This window comes from Doryrhamphus excisus, chromosome 10 (genome assembly GCF_030265055.1).
Source record: "Doryrhamphus excisus isolate RoL2022-K1 chromosome 10, RoL_Dexc_1.0, whole genome shotgun sequence".
Lineage (NCBI taxonomy): Eukaryota > Metazoa > Chordata > Actinopteri > Syngnathiformes > Syngnathidae > Doryrhamphus > Doryrhamphus excisus.
The window spans coordinates 20961301-20980417 of record NC_080475.1 but is presented as its reverse complement, the minus strand read 5'-3'; the positions used below and the strand labels follow the sequence as shown (position 1 = coordinate 20980417).

At 41.3% G+C, this 19117-nt stretch overlaps 1 protein-coding gene across 2 annotated transcripts in view; it reads left to right on the top strand.

The window, feature by feature from the left end:
• The window catches only part of LOC131137579 (formin-like protein 3), a 36644-nt gene that overhangs the window by 4792 nt on the left and 12735 nt on the right, over nt 1-19117 (top strand). For both annotated transcript variants that reach the window (XM_058085698.1, XM_058085697.1), the window contains exons 2-10: nt 10833-10916; nt 11419-11499; nt 11595-11671; nt 13494-13577; nt 14025-14171; nt 15962-16070; nt 16182-16258; nt 16607-16700; nt 18760-18834. In XM_058085698.1, the coding sequence (XP_057941681.1) occupies nt 10833-10916; nt 11419-11499; nt 11595-11671; nt 13494-13577; nt 14025-14171; nt 15962-16070; nt 16182-16258; nt 16607-16700; nt 18760-18834 (828 nt within the window). The remainder of the gene's footprint in view (nt 1-10832; nt 10917-11418; nt 11500-11594; nt 11672-13493; nt 13578-14024; nt 14172-15961; nt 16071-16181; nt 16259-16606; nt 16701-18759; nt 18835-19117) is intronic.

Below are 19117 nucleotides of genomic sequence, written 5' to 3'. Positions count from 1 at the left end.
CACCACTTGACACTCTTAAAACCTCATTGCTTCAAGATCTGATGAATCCACAGCTAAATTCCGCACAAGGCAATCAAACATTGAATCAATTCTTCTGGCCATCCCTCGGTAACTCTTACTCACTCGTCAGTCTGCTTCATTCCAACATTCGGTGTTATTTATATCGTCCTATTTCGCCATTCCCACAATCCACCGTGCTTCAAACATAACATTCCCCACACCAGCGAGAGGAGTGGGTGGCACTTTCAAAGGTGCACGTCTGGCTCGGGATCTTCTTTCACTCGTCCACCGGCGGGTTCCTGCGGTCTCGTCACACTGAAGCCGCAGGAGAACTCCGAGAGGGAAAATTCCCTTTGAACTGCGTGGCTGCCTGCCACTGTTCTCAGTGGTAATGACATTACCCACTTTTTTTTAACAAAAAAAAAAACGGAGAGACAGACTAGCTCAGGGGTCAGCAACCCGCGGCTCCAGAGCCACATGTGGCTCTCCAGCCTCTTTGTTGCGGCTCCCTTTGCAATGCTTGAATATTTTTTAAGCACCCGAGTGGTGAAAATGCACATCTTCGTTATGAGTTTACAAAAATCCAACTTTGTGTGAGACCATGAATGCATCCTGACTGAGTTCTGACTGGTGACTGAATGAGCAGACAGGATACTATCCAGTTCTCTCTGACAGGTTAACATGAAGGGAAATGAGTAATACTTTGAGTTATTTGAGTTATTAATTATTATTAATGAGTTATTTGACGATTCTAAAAAATAAATTAGAGCTCATTTAAAAACAAAAGTTTATCTCCAGTACTAGCAAGAGTACTCCAACTCGTCTTTTTTTTTTATCTGAACTACTTTGACACCCCCAAATTCCCTCCAATGTTGTTTTAAACATACAACGTTTTGCGGCTCCAGGCTATTTTTCTTTAGTGGGCAAGTGGGTGAAATGGCTCTTTTCATAGTAAAGGTTGCCGACCCCTGGACTAGCTGATTATTCAAGTCTAAAGAAAACGGAAGGGTTTGAAAAGTGGAGCTAATGGAGACAAGATGTTAGCGGTGTTTACCGAGCATATCATGTAAATGACATCTAAAAACAAGCAATTAGCTAAAAATGTCATCCAATACTTCTCTACAAGAGAAATATGATCTCAGGGAAGAAGTACATTTGAAACACTTCTACGCTAGGACTACGTTATGCTAGCCATAGCATTTCAGTATGTGGAATCAAACTATGGAATGGATTGAGTAAGGGAATCAAACAATGCACAACGATGAGCCAATTCAAGAAACAATACAAGCAGTTGATGTTTGCTAAATACAAGGATGAAGAGTCTTGAACCAGTCATGATGTGCTATATATATCACTATATTGACACGCACTATGGTACACATTATGGCATTGGATACTCATATCACCGAGTACTTTGGTACATGACAAAAAATGTAATTTCATTTTATTTTATTTTTATTTTTATTTTTATTTTTATTTTTATTTTTATTTTTATTTTTATTTTTATTTTTATTTTTATTTTTATTTTTATTTTTATTTTATTTTATTTTATTTTATTTTATTTTATTTTATTTTATTTTATTTTATTTTATTTTATTTTATTTTATTTGTCCTTAAACTATATTAGGAAAGCAGGAAGTGAACAAATGAAATTTAAAAAAAAAACAAAAAAAAAACCTTAAACTATATTAGGAAAGCAGGAAGTGAACAAATGTAACAGTTAGTGATTGTAAAAGTACCAGATGGAGGGGTAGGATTTAATAAGCTTTGTTTCTTCCTACTCCTTTTGGACATGTGGAACTGGGAACTAATTATGGGATGCACTCAATTGGAATCTGATGCATGTTCAAATGAAATAAAACCATTAGCATTAGCATTAGCATTACCATTACATTCATCTATGTGCCCAAGTGTTCTTGGGCACGGTCGCGTCTTCAGAGGAAGAAGAGGATCATGTGAGTTGGTTGGGTGCAGTTCACTGGTTTTTCAGCCGTCCACTTGGCACCGCACGCCCTCGGGCTGCAATTTCCCAAGTGGGCCGCATTTTAGGAGCAGTTTTAGTGCTTCGGTAATTCTGTCCTTGCTCTTATGTGGAAAGTAGAGGTCAGGTTGTTTTTTTTTGGGGCAAATATATGAAACATTACAGTACATTTCTTACATCAGTGAAAATATAACTTTCCATTATTTACATTTGTATTCAGCTATGTGATCACAAGCCCAAAAGGAGTAGGCAGAAGCAAAAGCTTATAAATGCCTACCCCTTTTCGCAAGATATAATCATGTTCATGCCACTGTCTTGTTTTCCCCTGTTATTATTATTATCATTGTAATATTATTATTTTTATTATCATTATTATCATTATTGTTATAGTCTTTATCATTATTACCATCATTATAATCATCATTAATATTACCATTTTCATCATTATAGTTAACAATTTTTGGATTTTTAAAAAAATTATTTAATTTTACAGACTTCATTGCTTGTTGTAGAGTGCTGTATCATTCCATCTGTTGTTTTCTGAAATCCGCAGTATTTGTGCTTTTATTGTCAATTTATTAGCCCCACATTTACATATCATTTTCTGGATCGCATTTGTGTCTAATCTTGTGCATTAAAAAACAAGAAGTTGTGACCGTGTCTGGACAGGTGACCAACCCAAACATCAGTTCCTTCTTCTAAAGCCCCACCTGAGGTTTTTAGACATGTTTTTTTTAGTTTGTGTGTGTCTAGTCTAACCTAGCATTAAAAAGCAAGGTTTTAGGTCTGTGCTCCAGCCTCGGTTTTTCACTTGCTGTGCCTAATCTGGCTTGTTTGTTTGCATTGTATTTTATTGTATTGTATTGTAGTTGTTGTTGTATGTAGATCATGTTTTTAAGTGAGTATTTAAAATCAATGAGTATAAGGTTAAAGTGCAGATCAGAGCACATATACCACGTCTGCAATTATCGAACAACGTGTGGGGTTGTCTGTGTTCACTCACATCACGGAGGAATCAAACGGCGCCGCATGCTCAGTCGCAAACTGACATAAACGATTTGGTCTTTGTTGGCGCTACCTGATGGTGTGTGTGTGTGTGTGTGTGTGTGTGTGTGTGCGCGTATGATTTCAAGCGGCGAATGCAGCTGCACCGTGCAAGGCAGCGGTTTGGAGAAGTGGTTTCCTCCTCAGTACAATGGGGACTCTGTCAGTCTGTGTTGTTTTAGAAAGGGGGCCTCAACCCCCGGTGCCTTTTGTGCTGGTACACACGCTTTGGTGTACGCTTTTTTTTTTTTTTTAATCAGGTGCCACATAGTAGTTTGTAGTTGATTCATTCGTGTTATTTCTCATAAAGTTGTGAAACAAAGGTTACATTCTTGCAAAACGTGTACTCTCTTTTGGTACTACTACTACTACATCATTTAGTATGCAGGCAAACAATCCTTGAAGTTTTTTTTTTTTTTCCTGTCAATGAGCGTAGCCGGCCTGAGTTATTGAGGCATTCACGTACCTGCATTCCTGTCATTCCTCGTGATATCGTCCGTTGGCCGGGGGCTTCCCTCGGCTCGGCTCGGACGCACCGCCGACAAGAACAAACAGGAAGTCGGCCTCATAGGAATGAAAGAATACTTCCTTTTCCTTGATTCATGACAAATCCCTGCAGTTATTTATAACCGGGCCTTTTATATGCGACATTAGAGATGTTCCAGAGTTAGACGTTAGACATTAGAGATGTTCCAGAGTTAGACGTTAGACATTAGAGATGTTCCAGAGTTAGACGTTAGACATTAGAGATGTTCCAGAGTTAGACGTTAGACATTCGAGATGTTCCAGAGTTAGACGTGAGACGTTAGAGATGTTCCAGAGTTAGACGTGAGACGTTAGAGATGTTCCAGAGTTAGACGTGAGACGTTAGAGATGTTCCAGAGTTAGACGTGAGACGTTAGAGATGTTCCAGAGTTGGACGTGAGACGTTAGAGATGTTCCAGAGTTAGACGTTAGACGTTAGAGATGTTCCAGAGTTAGACGTGAGACGTTAGAGATGTTCCAGAGTTAGACGTTAGACATTAGAGATGTTCCAGAGTTAGACGTGAGACGTTAGAGATGTTCCAGAGTTAGACGTGAGACGTTAGAGATGTTCCAGAGTTAGACGTGAGACGTTAGAGATGTTCCAGAGTTAGACGTTAGACGTTAGAGATGTTCCAGAGTTAGACGTGAGACATTAGAGATGTTCCAGAGTTAGACGTTAGACATTAGAGATGTTCCAGAGTTAGACGTGAGACGTTAGAGATGTTCCAGAGTTAGACGTTAGACATTAGAGATGTTCCAGAGTTGGACGTTAGACATTAGAGATGTTCCAGAGTTAGACGTGAGACGTTAGAGATGTTCCAGAGTTAGACGTTAGACATTAGAGATGTTCCAGAGTTAGACGTGAGACATTAGAGATGTTCCAGAGTTAGACGTTAGACATTAGAGATGTTCCAGAGTTAGACGTTAGACATTCGAGATGTTCCAGAGTTGGACGTTAGACATTAGAGATGTTCCAGAGTTAGACGTTAGACATTAGAGATGTTCCAGAGTTAGACGTTAGACATTAGAGATGTTCCAGAGTTAGACGTTAGACATTAGAGATGTTCCAGAGTTAGACGTTAGAGATGTTCCAGAGTTAGACGTTAGACATTAGAGATGTTCCAGAGTTAGACGTTAGACATTAGAGATGTTCCAGAGTTAGACGTTAGACATTAGAGATGTTCCAGAGTTAGACGTTAGACATTCGAGATGTTCCAGAGTTGGACGTTAGACATTAGAGATGTTCCAGAGTTAGACGTGAGACGTTAGAGATGTTCCAGAGTTAGACGTGAGACGTTAGAGATGTTCCAGAGTTAGACGTTAGACATTAGAGATGTTCCAGAGTTAGACGTTAGACATTAGAGATGTTCCAGAGTTAGACGTTAGAGATGTTCCAGAGTTAGACGTTAGACATTAGAGATGTTCCAGAGTTAGACGTGAGACGTTAGAGATGTTCCAGAGTTAGACGTTAGACATTAGAGATGTTCCAGAGTTAGACGTTAGACATTAGAGATGTTCCAGAGTTAGACGTTAGACGTTAGAGATGTTCCAGAGTTAGACGTTAGACATTAGAGATGTTCCAGAGTTAGACGTGAGACGTTAGAGATGTTCCGTAGTTTTGGATACAAGACGATTAAGGGACTCTCACGATACTGCCCTTCACGTTGGAGCTCGATAAACATCTAAGTGTGATCCCGCTGTAGTTGGAACACCGCTAAAAACTTCCAAAGGTACTGATCCCGACTTCCATGCAATGTTGAAGAGACGTGTCGGCCATGACAGTTAGGGACAGTTTCGACCTATTTGTTCATTGTAGCCCTTCAGAGGGCATTGGGGGCGATCCACACGGAAACGTTTTCAGGTCAAAACAGCAAAGTAGTTTATGGTTTCAGCCTTTCATCCGCATGGGAACGGCGTTCCGAGTGACCTGGAACACTATTTTTTTCATTCATTCATTCATTCATTTTCTACCGCTTTTCCTCACGAGGGTCGCGGGGGGTGCTGGAGCCTATCCCAGCTGTCTTCGGGCGTAAGGCGTGGTACACCCTAGACTGGTCGCCAGCCAATCCCAGGGCACATATAGACAAACAACCATTCACACTCACATTCATACCTATGGACAATTTGGAGTGGCTAATTAACCTAGCATGTTTTTGGAATGTGGGAGGAAACCGGAGTACCCGGAGAAAACCCACGCATGCACGGGGAGAACATGCAAACCCCACACAGAGATGCCCGAGGGTGGAACTGAACCCTGGTCCCCCAGCTGTGAGGTCCGCGCGCCAACCCCCAGACCACCGCGCCGCCCACTATTTTTTTCAAATAATAAAAAATACTATAATAATATTTCCATGCAAATGGCGTTCATGCTCTGACCTGTAACCGAGTCGGTCAGTGTTTTGGTTAGCAAACAAGCATCAAGAGGCGTAAACAAAGAATCGTCTTCTTTGTTTGCTTACAGTCTTCCACAATCTTTGTGTAAAATTCCTGCTTTATTGTGGCCACCGAGTTCGGATTACCGATCCGAAGAGCGACAGCCTGATCGAATGTCCGCTCAGAGAAAAGGGGGCAGCGTTTTCTCACACTCCCAGTTCTTACCTCCGAGCTGGAAAAAACACCCAGGATTCACGATATGCACATCAGCATATTGTTTATTGTTTGCCGTCACAACCACTCATATCGAACGTCGCAGATTCAGAACGGATCAGTTTATGATTCCCTGACACATTCAGGAAGTCCTCGCAACCCCGTGACGCTAACAGCCGTGCGCTCATCCTGTCTCCTTTCCATTGTTTCCACAGGGAAGAATAGGAACCATATCTCCAAGATTCATTCTTAAGAAGTCAGTATGACAAATGAATCTTAAGATATTGTCATGTAAACTCATCTTCCTGTGATCACATGACCGGTTGACATCGTCGCCCACATCATTTCTCATCCTCGGGGTTGCTTTGGTACTTTTGTGGGCGTCGGCCGCTGTTTATTTTTCTTTCTTTCTTTAAACTTTCACTTCCCTAACAAGACAAGTCGAACTAAATCCAGATACGGCCGGTTTAACACATCCACTATGTTAATTGGATCGTTTAAAATACGCTCAGTTAATCTGGTTTAGGAAAACATCCCGGCCCCATTTTCATTGTTTTCCTTGCTCCTTGTTGGCGCCGCTTCCTGACAGGAATCTCATCTTTTTACAATTCTTCATTTAACAGCTTACGTTCTTACTCTGCTGTCATCGTGCGGAGAAGGAACCTTTGTGTGGGGAACTATTTACTCGGCGGACCTCCCGACCTAAACTTGATAGTGATATCAATAGTGATATCAATAGTGATAAACGCCTGCGAAAGTTGTCTCAATCTCCTCTTACTCACAGCGTCATCCAACAAATAAGTCTTCACACAGCAACTTAACACTCAAAAGGTATATGTGATTAAATATACAAACATGTACCAATATGAGTCCGAAACACATTTCGTTTGAGCAAAGGAAATGGCGGATGGCGCTGCGATGCCGTCTCTGTCTACCAGAGAGAGCCAGCGGAGCCCAGAGGGAGGCTGACGTCATCGCAGCACCCTGACGAATGCGTTGCTCAGATGCAAAACATTGTGGGAAAAGTTTTTTTTCTTCATTTTAAACAAGTAAATACGAAAAGGCGACCAATTACAGATTAGATTTTTTTATTTTGGAAAGTGGGTTCAGAGGGCGAAGAATGAGCTTGCGTATTGTATGCTGGCGCCTCGCGTAGAAGCATAAACCAGGTTTTTAATGTGGTTCCTTGGCCTTTAAAGGGCTTCTGACCTTTTACACAGCAATTATTTTAGTAAAACAATAGATTCTTGCTTTAACAATAACATTAATTGGTCATCAGTGCACAGGAAAGTTGGGAATACTTTGTGGTCTATACCAACTATCGGCCGCCCTGGTTGTGTCTCCGATATGGCTGCTAAATGTATCATCTTGGAAGGTTCACATCAGCAGCACACGTGATAGAAAAGCAATAGAACCAGTCCATCAGGTTGTGTATTATTCTATACCAGGGGTCAGCAACCCGCGGCTCCAGAGCCGCATGTGGCTCTCCAGCCTCTTTGTTGCGGCTCCCTTTGCAATGCTTGAATATTTTTTAGCACCCGTGTGGTGAAAATGCACGTCTTTGTTATGAGTTTACAAAAATCCAACTTTGTGTGAGACCATGAATGCATCCTGACTGAGTTCTGACTGGTGACTGAATGAGCAGACAGGATGCTATCCAGTTCTCTCTGACAGGTTAACATGAAGGGAAATGAGTAATACTTTGAGTTATTTGAGTTATTAATTATTATTAATGAGTTATTTGACGATTCTAAAAAATAAATTAGAGCTCATTTAAAAACAAAAGTTTATCTCCAGTACTAGCAAGAGTACTCCAACTCGTCTTTTTTTTTCCCTCCAATGTTGTTTTAAACATACAACGTTTTGCGGCTCCAGGCTATTTTTCTTTAGTGGGCAAGTGGGTGAAATGGCTCTTTTCATAGTAAAGGTTGCCGACCCCTGTTCTATACCAACCTTTGAACTGGATTTAGCTCTAAACAGCAGCAGAGAGAAAACTGCGACCCTGCCCACCAGCCATTGTTAGCCGTTTTCTATGAGGAGATAAAAAAATAGCTCAAATGTCAAAAGATGGGAATTACACCGCAGCAACCAAAACAAAGCTTCACATTGAAGTCAGGTCAGCGCAGAAGGAGTAAAATACGTGGGCAGCCCATAATACCACACACTTATTTCTCCTGTATTTTATTTTACCCCGAAAATTGTCCCAGCAATAAATAAAGCGTCTCGGCCGTCTGCCTTGCTTTTTTTTTTTTTTTAGCTTCTTCTAAACACAGGAAGTGGATGATCATATCACTGCAGGAGAAAGTGAAACAAATTCTGTTACTTGGCTCAAATTACTTCGAAAAGGAAAAATCCTGTCCTTTTTGACCTCTTCATCTGACCTTCTTACAATTAAGTAGTACTTTTCGGACATCATTTCAAGTGTTGAATCTGACACACATCTGCTCCCCTCCAATAGATGAGTATTGTTTTACCAAATGTAAGATTTGGTAACCAAATCAGGCATCAGTTAGTAACCATTTCTTATCACCGCCATGTTCAATCGACCACCATTCATTCATTCATTCATTCATTTTCTACCGCTTTTCCTCACGAGGGTCGCGGGGGTGCTGGAGCCTATCCCAGCTGTCTTCAGGCGAGAGGCGGGGTACACCCTGGACTGGTGGCCAGCCAATCACAGGGCACATATAGACAAACAACCATTCACACTCACATTCATACCTATGGACAATTTGGAGTCGCTAATTAACCTAGCATGTTTTTGGAATGTGGGAGGAAACCGGAGTACCCGGAGAAAACCCACGCATGCACGGGGAGAACATGCAAACTCCACACAGAGATGGCCGAGGGTGGAATTGAACCCTGGTCTCCTAGCTGTGAGGTCTGCGCGCTAACCACTCGGCCGCCGTGCCGCCCCAATCGACCACCATATCTCCTGTTATTTAGGATGCTCAGAAAAGAGAAGATGCTGAGATTGTTTAAGTACAATTCTTCCCAGACGGAGACAAAGTAGGGTGGGCGGCGGGGGCGGTCGGGGGTGCAGAGTAGAGAAAATTCACTTCCATAAACAACAATACACATTCCGTCTGTAATTCCGGACATCTGGTATGCATGTTGCTTCTTTCCTCTCCTGTGTTGGGTTTTGTGGAGCGCACTTTATCAGCATCGAACATGTGGGCCTTTATTTCCAATGGCAACTGTTTGTGGTTGTTTATAGCAGGGGTGTCCAAAGTGCGGTTCGGTAGCCATCTGCGGCCCAGTATATTGCCAAAGGAGGTCATGGTTGCATGTGGAAGCAAAACAAATGCATGCGTGTGTTTTTAGTTGTCTGAAGACAAGATGATTCATGGTGCACTGATGGGGGGGGGCGGGGGGGGGGGCAAAGTGGAAACTGAAAATACACTCACATGATATTCCACCGCTGCTAGTACTCGTCACAGGAGCAAATGTTTTCCATATATATATATATATTTGTTAAGACCGCACGGTGGTTGAGTGGTTAGCATGTTGTCAGGAAGATTTGAGTTCGAATCCCTGCTTGGTCATCTCTGTGTGTTTGTTTTTTTTCTTCCTCCCCCATTCCAAAAACATGCTAGGTTAATTAGCCACTCCAAATTGTCCATAGGTATGAATGTGAGTGTGAATGGTTGTTTGTCTATATGCGCCCTGTGATTGGCTGCCCACCAGTCCAAGGTGGACCCCGCCTGAAAGCTGCCAGACTCTTACTGAGTTGTACTTAAACACAATAGTAATGAAGTACTGCGTCTTTATCCAACGGTTGATGTTTCTTCAGAGCTGAGGTGACTAGTTTGATCTCCTTGTCGTTTACGAGCATCGACCCGTCATGGACCTAGCCAGTCCAAACCACCATCACGAGGACATAAAACACGTCTGGGTCTGCAAACGTTACGCAAAAGTGTTGAATTTGATCCTGAATGCCTCAGGATGTGAAGGGATTAGCGCACCGTGTTGTGTTTTGACTGTGGTTGTTGTGGTTGATGGGCGAGCGGGGCCTTAAATGTGAGAACTGAGACGTGTACGAGGCGGGGATCATCCGCCGCGGCAGGATGTCGAATGTCAGCACAGGAAGTGAGATCAGCATGAAAATCCCCAACATTTGAAGTGTGCTCTGACGTTGGTCGGGTTAGGCTCCAGTTGCTCAATTAAGATTGATTATGAATCGAATGGGAGCCAATAGTTTTTGGTTATGTTGGTATGAGTGCCACAAGGAACTGGCAGTGGAAAACATAATCATTAAATCATATTTTATGATGTAATATTTACAATTTTGAAAAAGTTACTACCACAAAAAGTCTTGCAATGTACTGGAATAATTGAAGAATCTATTTCAGAGAACGCTCTGCTTTATGTTATGTTATGTTATGTTATGTTATGTTATGTTATGTTATGTTATGTTATGTTATGTTATGTTATGTTATGTTATGTTATGTTATGCTAGCTGAGAGTTATGACCTCCCCCAAGGACATTTTTACAGCCATTTTTTTGTTTGTTTGTGGTCAGGTATGTACTGTACATAAACGACTTAATTGGACAATTTATCGTTGTTTGAATGTATGCATCCACTTATGTTTCGAAGTATTTTAATATCAGTGCTAATTATCCAAAATGATGCCAGATGTACTATGTTGTATTAACGCTTCCTTTTTTTTTTTTTTTTTTTTTTTACACTTTCAGAACTCTATGAACCTTCCACCGGACAAAGCCCGCCTCCTCAGGCAGTACGACAACGAGAAGAAGTGGGACCTCATTTGTGACCAGGTACTTTTAGATTACCAGGACTAAAATTGCTAAAAAAAAAAAATTGGCTAAAAAAAAAAAGGGCGTGGCTTACACCAACACTGATGCAGCAAATAAAGTATGCTAGTGCTAATACGGTAGAATGAAATAACATTAGCGTGTGTACTTTTACAACCTGTTGTATATTCTACACACACGTTAGTGCATATTCAAAGTGGACATGTCATGCCCTTATTATTGTATTGAGTTGTGGACTCGTATAGAGCAGCTACACACAATAACCAGCACAGAAAGCTTTCTAGATCTTCCAGAATCTGTGCCTATTCTTTGGATTTTGTGCTTCCCGCATAAAAAATGTCTATTTTAATTTCTTCCACCCGTGGCTCGCCTCCACTGTGATTGGTCACGCTCCCAAATTTGTAGGGCTTCACCGGGTTTGTGGGCTAGTCCAGCTGCATAGCGGCCCGTGTTCACTAAACCAGTGTCACCACCAGTTTGTAACCTCACTTCTTTTGCTTTACAGGAGAGGTTTCAAGTGAAGAATCCACCTTACACGTACATCCAGAAAATACGAGGATACTTAGACCCTGACGTCACAAGAAAGGTTGGCGAGCGTTTTAACCACAAAGCGTCCAGTCCTAGGAAGTAAAACGCGGACACTTTGCCTAAATAACGCCATGTTTTATTTGTGTCTTCCAGAAGTTTCGCAGGAGGGTTCAGGAGTCCACCAAAGTCTTAAGGGAACTGGAAATATCTCTGAGAACAAACCACATCGGGTAGGTTTCATTTTCTTTCATTAGATTAGGACTTTAGGAAAACCTCTCTCAGGTCCTCGGATCTCCCTGCCGTTGTTCTAAGCCGCCAAGCTCCGGAGCTTCACTTCATAGCACGGAGACTCATAACGCCCAGATGGTAGCCATTGTGCTGCTTTGTTCACCCCCCCCATATAACGCCGAGCAGGAAGCTTTGTTGTGTGCGCCAGAAGGACAGGAAGACAGGCCGATGAACCTCGGGACGTTTACGGCGCGGATGGCGACCTTGTGCCGGCGCGCTGCGTTGCATGCTCCTTGCTGCAGCGACGGCGCTCCTTCAGACCTTCAACCACATTCGTTGTCGTTAAAGTTAGGCGCAACAACTTTACCAAAACTAACATTTCCCACCAATACTCCAGGAGCAAAGACGCCTTTTCCATAGCGATTAGTCGGAAAAAAGGGAAAAAAAGTTAGAATGCATTTCCCAGGCGGGGGGGCGGTCGCCAAGATGGAGTCGTGTGCTTTACTACTGTCTGACTCTGGCATTGCCAAGAAAATGTGAGCTATTTGCAGCTGAATTGAGGGAGAGGTGGTGAGAGAGGAAAGAGTCGGAGGCAAAGGGGGGGGCAAAGGAAAGAGAGGGGTGCAGGGGGGGTAGACAGGAAATCAGTGATCATGCCTCTTTTTTCACCTTCCCTTGTTCATCTCCTCGTCTCCTTTTCTTCCATCCAAGACTCCTATTTGCTTTCCTGGCTTTTTCACAAGCTAAACTTGAAGTCTATTTTGGGAAACTTTAACCCAAAACTTCGGCAAAGCGGGGGCGGAGGTTGTTGGTGTCATTCCAAAGCCAGCCTAGAACTAGAACCTCTCTAACTATTCCTTGTTTTGCGTCTCTGACCAGACAACCGGAGTTCAATTGAGTGTCAATGTGAGGCATGCCCATTACAATCATTTAATTCAGGGGTGGGCAAACTTTTGGACTCGTGGGCCGCATTGAGTTAACAAAACTGTCTGGGGGGCCAGAATATATATTTTTTTAAAACACACACGATTTTACACGTATAATTCTAAGAGTCCACCTTGAATTATTTGTCTAATTTTATTTATTTATTATATATTATAATGATTAATTATATTATATATATTAATTTTATTATTATATATATTATATTTAATATATTATATTATATTTCATATATTTATTATTTATTTATTTTATTTATGTATTTGTATATATGTATATATATTTGTATATATTTGTATTTGCTTATAATTCTAACAGTTCACCTTGAATTATTTGTCTATATATATTTCTCTATATATATTATATATTATTTTTAATCTACATATTATATATATAATTCATTATATATATTATAATTATATTATTAATTACATTATATATCAATTATATTATATTTTTATATATTTATTATTTATTTACTTTGTATAATTTTATCTGTAAACGTGTCAGATTATTAGCTATATGTTTTAAATATGTTCCATATATCCCTTTTTTCCAGAGCACTTTAAACATCAAACTTGAATTTTACATTTACATTTTTTTTTTTTTTTTTTTACTGAAAAAGACATCTGACTTGCAAGTCATGTTGCCAGCATGTATGTTAAAAGTTAGAAAGCAACTGGCGGGCCGGATTCAAACGCTTAGTGGGCCGCATGTGGCCCCCGGGCCGTAGTTTGCCCACCCCTGATTTAATTAATGCTGACTTTGCTCTCCATTTTTGCACATTTGACTCTTTCCGTCCCCGTTCCCGTCGTGCAGGATAAGGGCGTGCCTTGTCATCGTGGTGCCCTACTGACCCTCTGTGTTCCCATTGCGTCATAGGTGGGTGAGGGAGTTCCTCAACGATGAGAACAGAGGTCTCGACGTCCTGGTGCAGTACCTCTCCTTCGCCCAGTGTACTGTCATGTGAGTATTTTTAAACACAGCCGCGCCTCACCGCTTTGGCCGGGAACTTTTTCCTACCAGACGCTGGCTCTGGTAGCAGGGATGAAAAATGTGCTTCTTTGGATGTGTTTGTTTACCTTTTTGCATACTTAGCTAGCTGAACGTTGACATATGATACGGTGCATTATGAGGACACAAGTATTGGGACACCTGGCCGTCACACCTACATGGAAATGGAATTGATCTTTAATGGATTCGTTTTCCAAGATTTTGGCACCTAAAAGGAAATTTGGCCATGAAATGTCTTCAAGGCTTTTGTCCCGATAGTGTTTGTGTGATGCTTCCACTTGGCCCCAATGAGAATGGAGATGCAGTTCTTGTGATAACCCCCCCCTTGCTGCCTCGCTCACCTAACCTGCCCCTCCTGCATCCCCCCCGTGTCCGCTCGTATCTCTGTATATGGCCCAGGTTGGATTTTGAGGGTCTGGAGAATGGGGAGGATGTCCTCTCGGATAAGGCTAAATCATGGAGCAGGTCTATAGAGGACTTGCATCACGTGAGCACTCAGCCCTTCTGCAACTCTCTGGTGCGCTCTGCCCGCCAGTCTGTCTTCCGGTACGTATCGCCGAGCTGGCTTCTGTCCGCCGTTACCTTGTTCCTACTAACGACCCGCCCTGCTGACCTAATGAGAGCTGCGAACGTGCATCAGCATGCTAGCCGAGCCTGAATGCTCAACAGTTTATAGGTTGCTTGACTTCAACTCTTTACTTTCATTATGAATTACATTCATTATTATTATTATTATTATTATTAATTATTCATTTCATTATGAATCTGTCTCAGACCCAAGCCAGGAAAGAGCAGCAGCTGCTTTATTTACTCACTTTATTTCATTCAGCACGATATACATACAGTACCTGTATGAGCCATGATTGAATCGCACCTAATTACCCACTTAAGTATTGCTTGCATAATTGGTTTGGAATTCAGTATTCAATAAATACTGGATATTTGATCATTTTCTATCCTCAATATGATACACTGCATTTCTAAACGTGTCTCTTACGGTCACACCCAAATCGCACCTAATTACCCACTTAAGTATTGCTTGCATAATTGGTTTGTAATTCAGTATTCAATAAATACTGGATATTTGATCATTTTCTATCCTCAATATGATACACTGCATTTCTAAACGTGTCTCTTGCGGTCACACCCAAATCGCACCTAATGACCCACTCAAGTATTGCTTGGATAATTGGTTGGTAATTTCAGTCACTATTCAATAAATACTGGATATTTTATCATTTTCTATTTTCAATATGATACACTGCATTTATAAACGTGTCTCTTACGGTCACACCCAAATCGCACCTAATGACCCACTCAAGTATTGCTTGGATAATTGATTGGTAATTTCAGTCACTATTCAATAAATACTGGATATTTTATCATTTTCTATTTTCAATATGATACACTGCATTTATAAACGTGTCTCTTACGGTCACACCCAAATCGCACCTAATGACCCACTCAAGTATTGCTTGGATAATTGATTGGTAATTTCAGTCACTATTCAATAAATACTGGATATTTTATCATTTTCTATTTTCAATATGATACACTGCATTTATAAACGTGTCTCTTACGGTCACACCCAAATCGCACCTAATTACCCACTCAAGTATTGCTTGGATAATTGGTTGGTAATTTCAGTCACTATTCAATAAATACTGCATATTTTATCATTTACTATCCTCAATGTGATACACTGCATTTATAAACGTGTCTCTTCCGGTCACACCTGAATCGCACCTAATGACCCACTCAAGTATTGCTTGGATAATTGATTGGTAATTTCAGTCACTATTCAATAAATACTGGATATTTTATCATTTTCTATCCTCAATATGATACATTGCATTTATAAACGTGTCTCTTACAGTCACACCCAAAAAAAGCGTTATCTTATGTTTTTCAACCCTTTGTTGTTGACTCCTATAGAGCAGCTACACACAGTGGAAAAAGCACAACAGGTCCCCTAAATGTGGAGTGTGTACCTAATGAAGTGGTCATTGAGTGTATACATACAGTATGTAGCCTACAGTGTTAACAGCGATAGCACGGCCCACTTACATAACCGTCTCTTCTCTGACTTTTTCTTGACGGCGGCCACAAAAGCAAACATCTCCCATCATGCATCTGTAACCTCTAAACCGTCAGGGTTTTCCCTGCCAGACCTCATTCTCTCTCCGCTGTATCCACTCCGACTCCGACTGCGATACGCTTAAACGAGAGTCGTGTGAACGGCGCCATCAATAAATCAAACAAACTCGGCGTTTAAGCAACACATTGAAAGCGTTGAACTGTCGTTACCAAGGAATAACCTTCGCCACGTGTTGCAGCTACGGCTCCGTCTCCAGCAGCAAAACCATCAAGAACTCCCGACTCGTCAGCCAGAAGGACGACGTGCACGTGTGCGTCATGTGTTTGAGAGCCATTATGAACTACCAGGTAACAAACCTGAGTATTTGTCATGACGCTTGTATGTCGAAGTACTGCATAAAGTACACATAAATATATATTTCACTTCTCATCTTCTCTGTCTGTGTCCTCCTCATGCAGTACGGCTTCAACATGGTCATGTCTCATGCGCACGCCGTCAATGAAATTGCCCTCAGCTTGAACAACAAGAGCTCACGGTAAGAACAGAGGCCTCGCCCGCCATCGCCATGGACGCGGGGGGGGTTGGCTCAAACAATAGGCGACACCCTGCGGCCCGTTCATATGATACACCTGTCTTTCTCCATGGTGCTTACACCTTCTCTACGCATCAGGGGCCTCCTAAAGGCTACTAGGGGAATGTTTACTGAGAGGAGATTAGTGATTAAAGCTGGGGGGGGGGGGCTGATCACTTCATAATGAAAGGGGGGGGGGCTCTTCAAGCCTTTCTTCAGCACTTAGTATGACTGCAGTACTCATAAAATATGCAGCGCTTGTTTTGGAGGAACTTTCTGTGCCGTCCTAACCGGCGACTCCCACACTTGCAGGACAAAAGCTTTGGTCCTTGAACTGCTGGCCGCCGTCTGCCTTGTTCGAGGAGGCCACGAGATCATCCTATCGGCGTTTGACAACTTCAAAGAGGTTTCCCTTTGATTTAAATGTCATAATAAATAGACACACGTTCATACCAAACCTCTGCAGAAGGTAGAAACCAAATGTACAGCAAGTGGAATTCAGTATTCAATAAATACTGGATATTTGATCATTTTCTATCCTCAATATGATACACTGCATTTATAAACGTGTCTCTTCCGGTCACACCCAAATCGCACCTAATTACCCACTTAAGTATTGCTTGCATAATTGGTTTGGAATTCAGTATTCAATAAATACTGGATATTTGATCATTTTCTATCCTCAATATGATACACTGCATTTATAAACGTGTCTCTTCCGGTCACACCCAAATCGCACCTAATTACCCACTCAAGTATTGCTTGGACAATTGGTTGGTAATATCAGTCAGTATTCAATAAATACTGCATATTTTATCATTTACTATCCTCAATATGATACACTGCATTTCTAAATGTGTCTCTTCCGGTCACACCCAAATTGCACCTAATTACCCACTCAAGTATTGCTTGGATAATTGGTTGGTAATATCAGTCAGTATTCAATAAATACTGCATATTTTATCATTTACTATCCTCAATGTGATACACTGCGTTTGACAACTTCAAAGAGGTTTCCCTTTGATTTAAATGTCATAATAATTAGACACACGTTCATACCAAACCTCTGCAGAAGGTAGAAACCAAATGTACAGCAAGTGGAATTCAGTATTCAATAAATACTGGATATTTGATCATTTTCTATCCTCAATATGATACACTGCATTTATAAACTTTATTTATAAAATTTATAAAAGGTAGAAACCAAATGTACAGCAAGTGCTTCCAAAATAACACGCCACCTTACGTGGGGTGCTTCAACAAGCAGAGATGAAAGCCGAGGAGCTCTGGGATCTTTCACCTCCACGCAGGGTGTGAGCGGAGCTCCGTGGCGGCCCGTCAGAGGTCATTAGCCTCATTAGGACCCCAGATGTTAGCCAACCTCGAACAATGATAAGGATCAGAGGGCCACTACTTCCTGGTATATTTGGTATATTTTGGGAAAGGCTATTATTCAGTGGCCACGCAGGAGTTAATATCGGTTGTAGACGTTAGCTTAAGTGCATTAGGTCTAACATGTAGGCACCATTTTGTTATCTCACCAGGTCTTGACTTCATTATAATAATATAATAATACTAGACGTGACGCAGTATTTATCCTTCATGGTTGTATTGAATTACATTCTATTGCATTAACTTAATCATCAAAACACATTAAGGCAGGGGTCTCAAACTCAATTTATTTGGGGGCCACTGGAGCTCGGGTCTGGGTGAGACTGGGCCGCATCAGGTTTTCCACAAAAAAAAAAAAAAAAGCGCATTTATTAAAAACAAAAAAATTAAAAAAAAATTCGCTTTGGTTCCAATTTTCTACAAGAAAAGCTCTGATAAAACTTTTTATTTTTCTACACAAAATAAGATGAAAAATAAATAAACAAATCAAGAATAAAGAAAATCAATCAATCAGTAATAAATAAATATAATAATAATAATAAAAACTTAAGAAAGCACATATAGTTGGTGGGTAGACAAATGATTTTTTTCATATTAAAATGAACAAAGCATTATTAGAGCCCTGTAGACATGACAAAACACGACTATAGTCACATTTATACTCTTTTTATTTACAACATATTGCGCAACTGCAGGGTCTTGAGACACATGCTAACTCGCAAACTAGAGAGCTAGCGACCTAAACGGTAGCCTTCAAGTTATTTCCTTTCAATTTAAATAGCCAAAAACTTACCACTTCCACACGGATAGGGAGGATAACTATTAACAGTTATTTAACCTTTAACATGAACATGAATCAAACGTAATAATTTTTTCTGGGTACATGATACCATACAGCATCCATATCAAACTTGCGCGGGCCGCACTGACATTAAACTTTCATATCAAGGCGGGGGCCTCAAACTAGTGTCCTGCGGGCCACATTTGGCCCCGCGTGTTTGAGACCCCTGCATTAAGGTTTCACGTGAATGTTTGTTTCCCACAAATTGATAAAACGATGATGTTTTTCTCAGGTCTGCAAAGAAAAGCATCGTTTTGAGCGTCTGATGGATTACTTCCGTGGTGAAGAAGGAAACATCGACTTCATGGTATGATCGACTCTACATTCATTCATTCATTTTCTACCACTTCCTCACGAGGGTGAGGGGGCGAGTGGCGGGGTACACCTTGGACTGGTCGCCATTAAACATTAAAAAACTTATAAAACTATGTTAGGGGCGGCACGGCGGTCGAGTGGTTAGCGCGCAGACCTCACAGCTAGGAGACCAGGGTTCAATTCCACCCTCGGCCATCTCTGTGTGGAGTTTGCATGTTCTCCCCGTGCATGCGTGGGTTTTCTCCGGGTACTCCGGTTTCCTCCCACATTCCAAA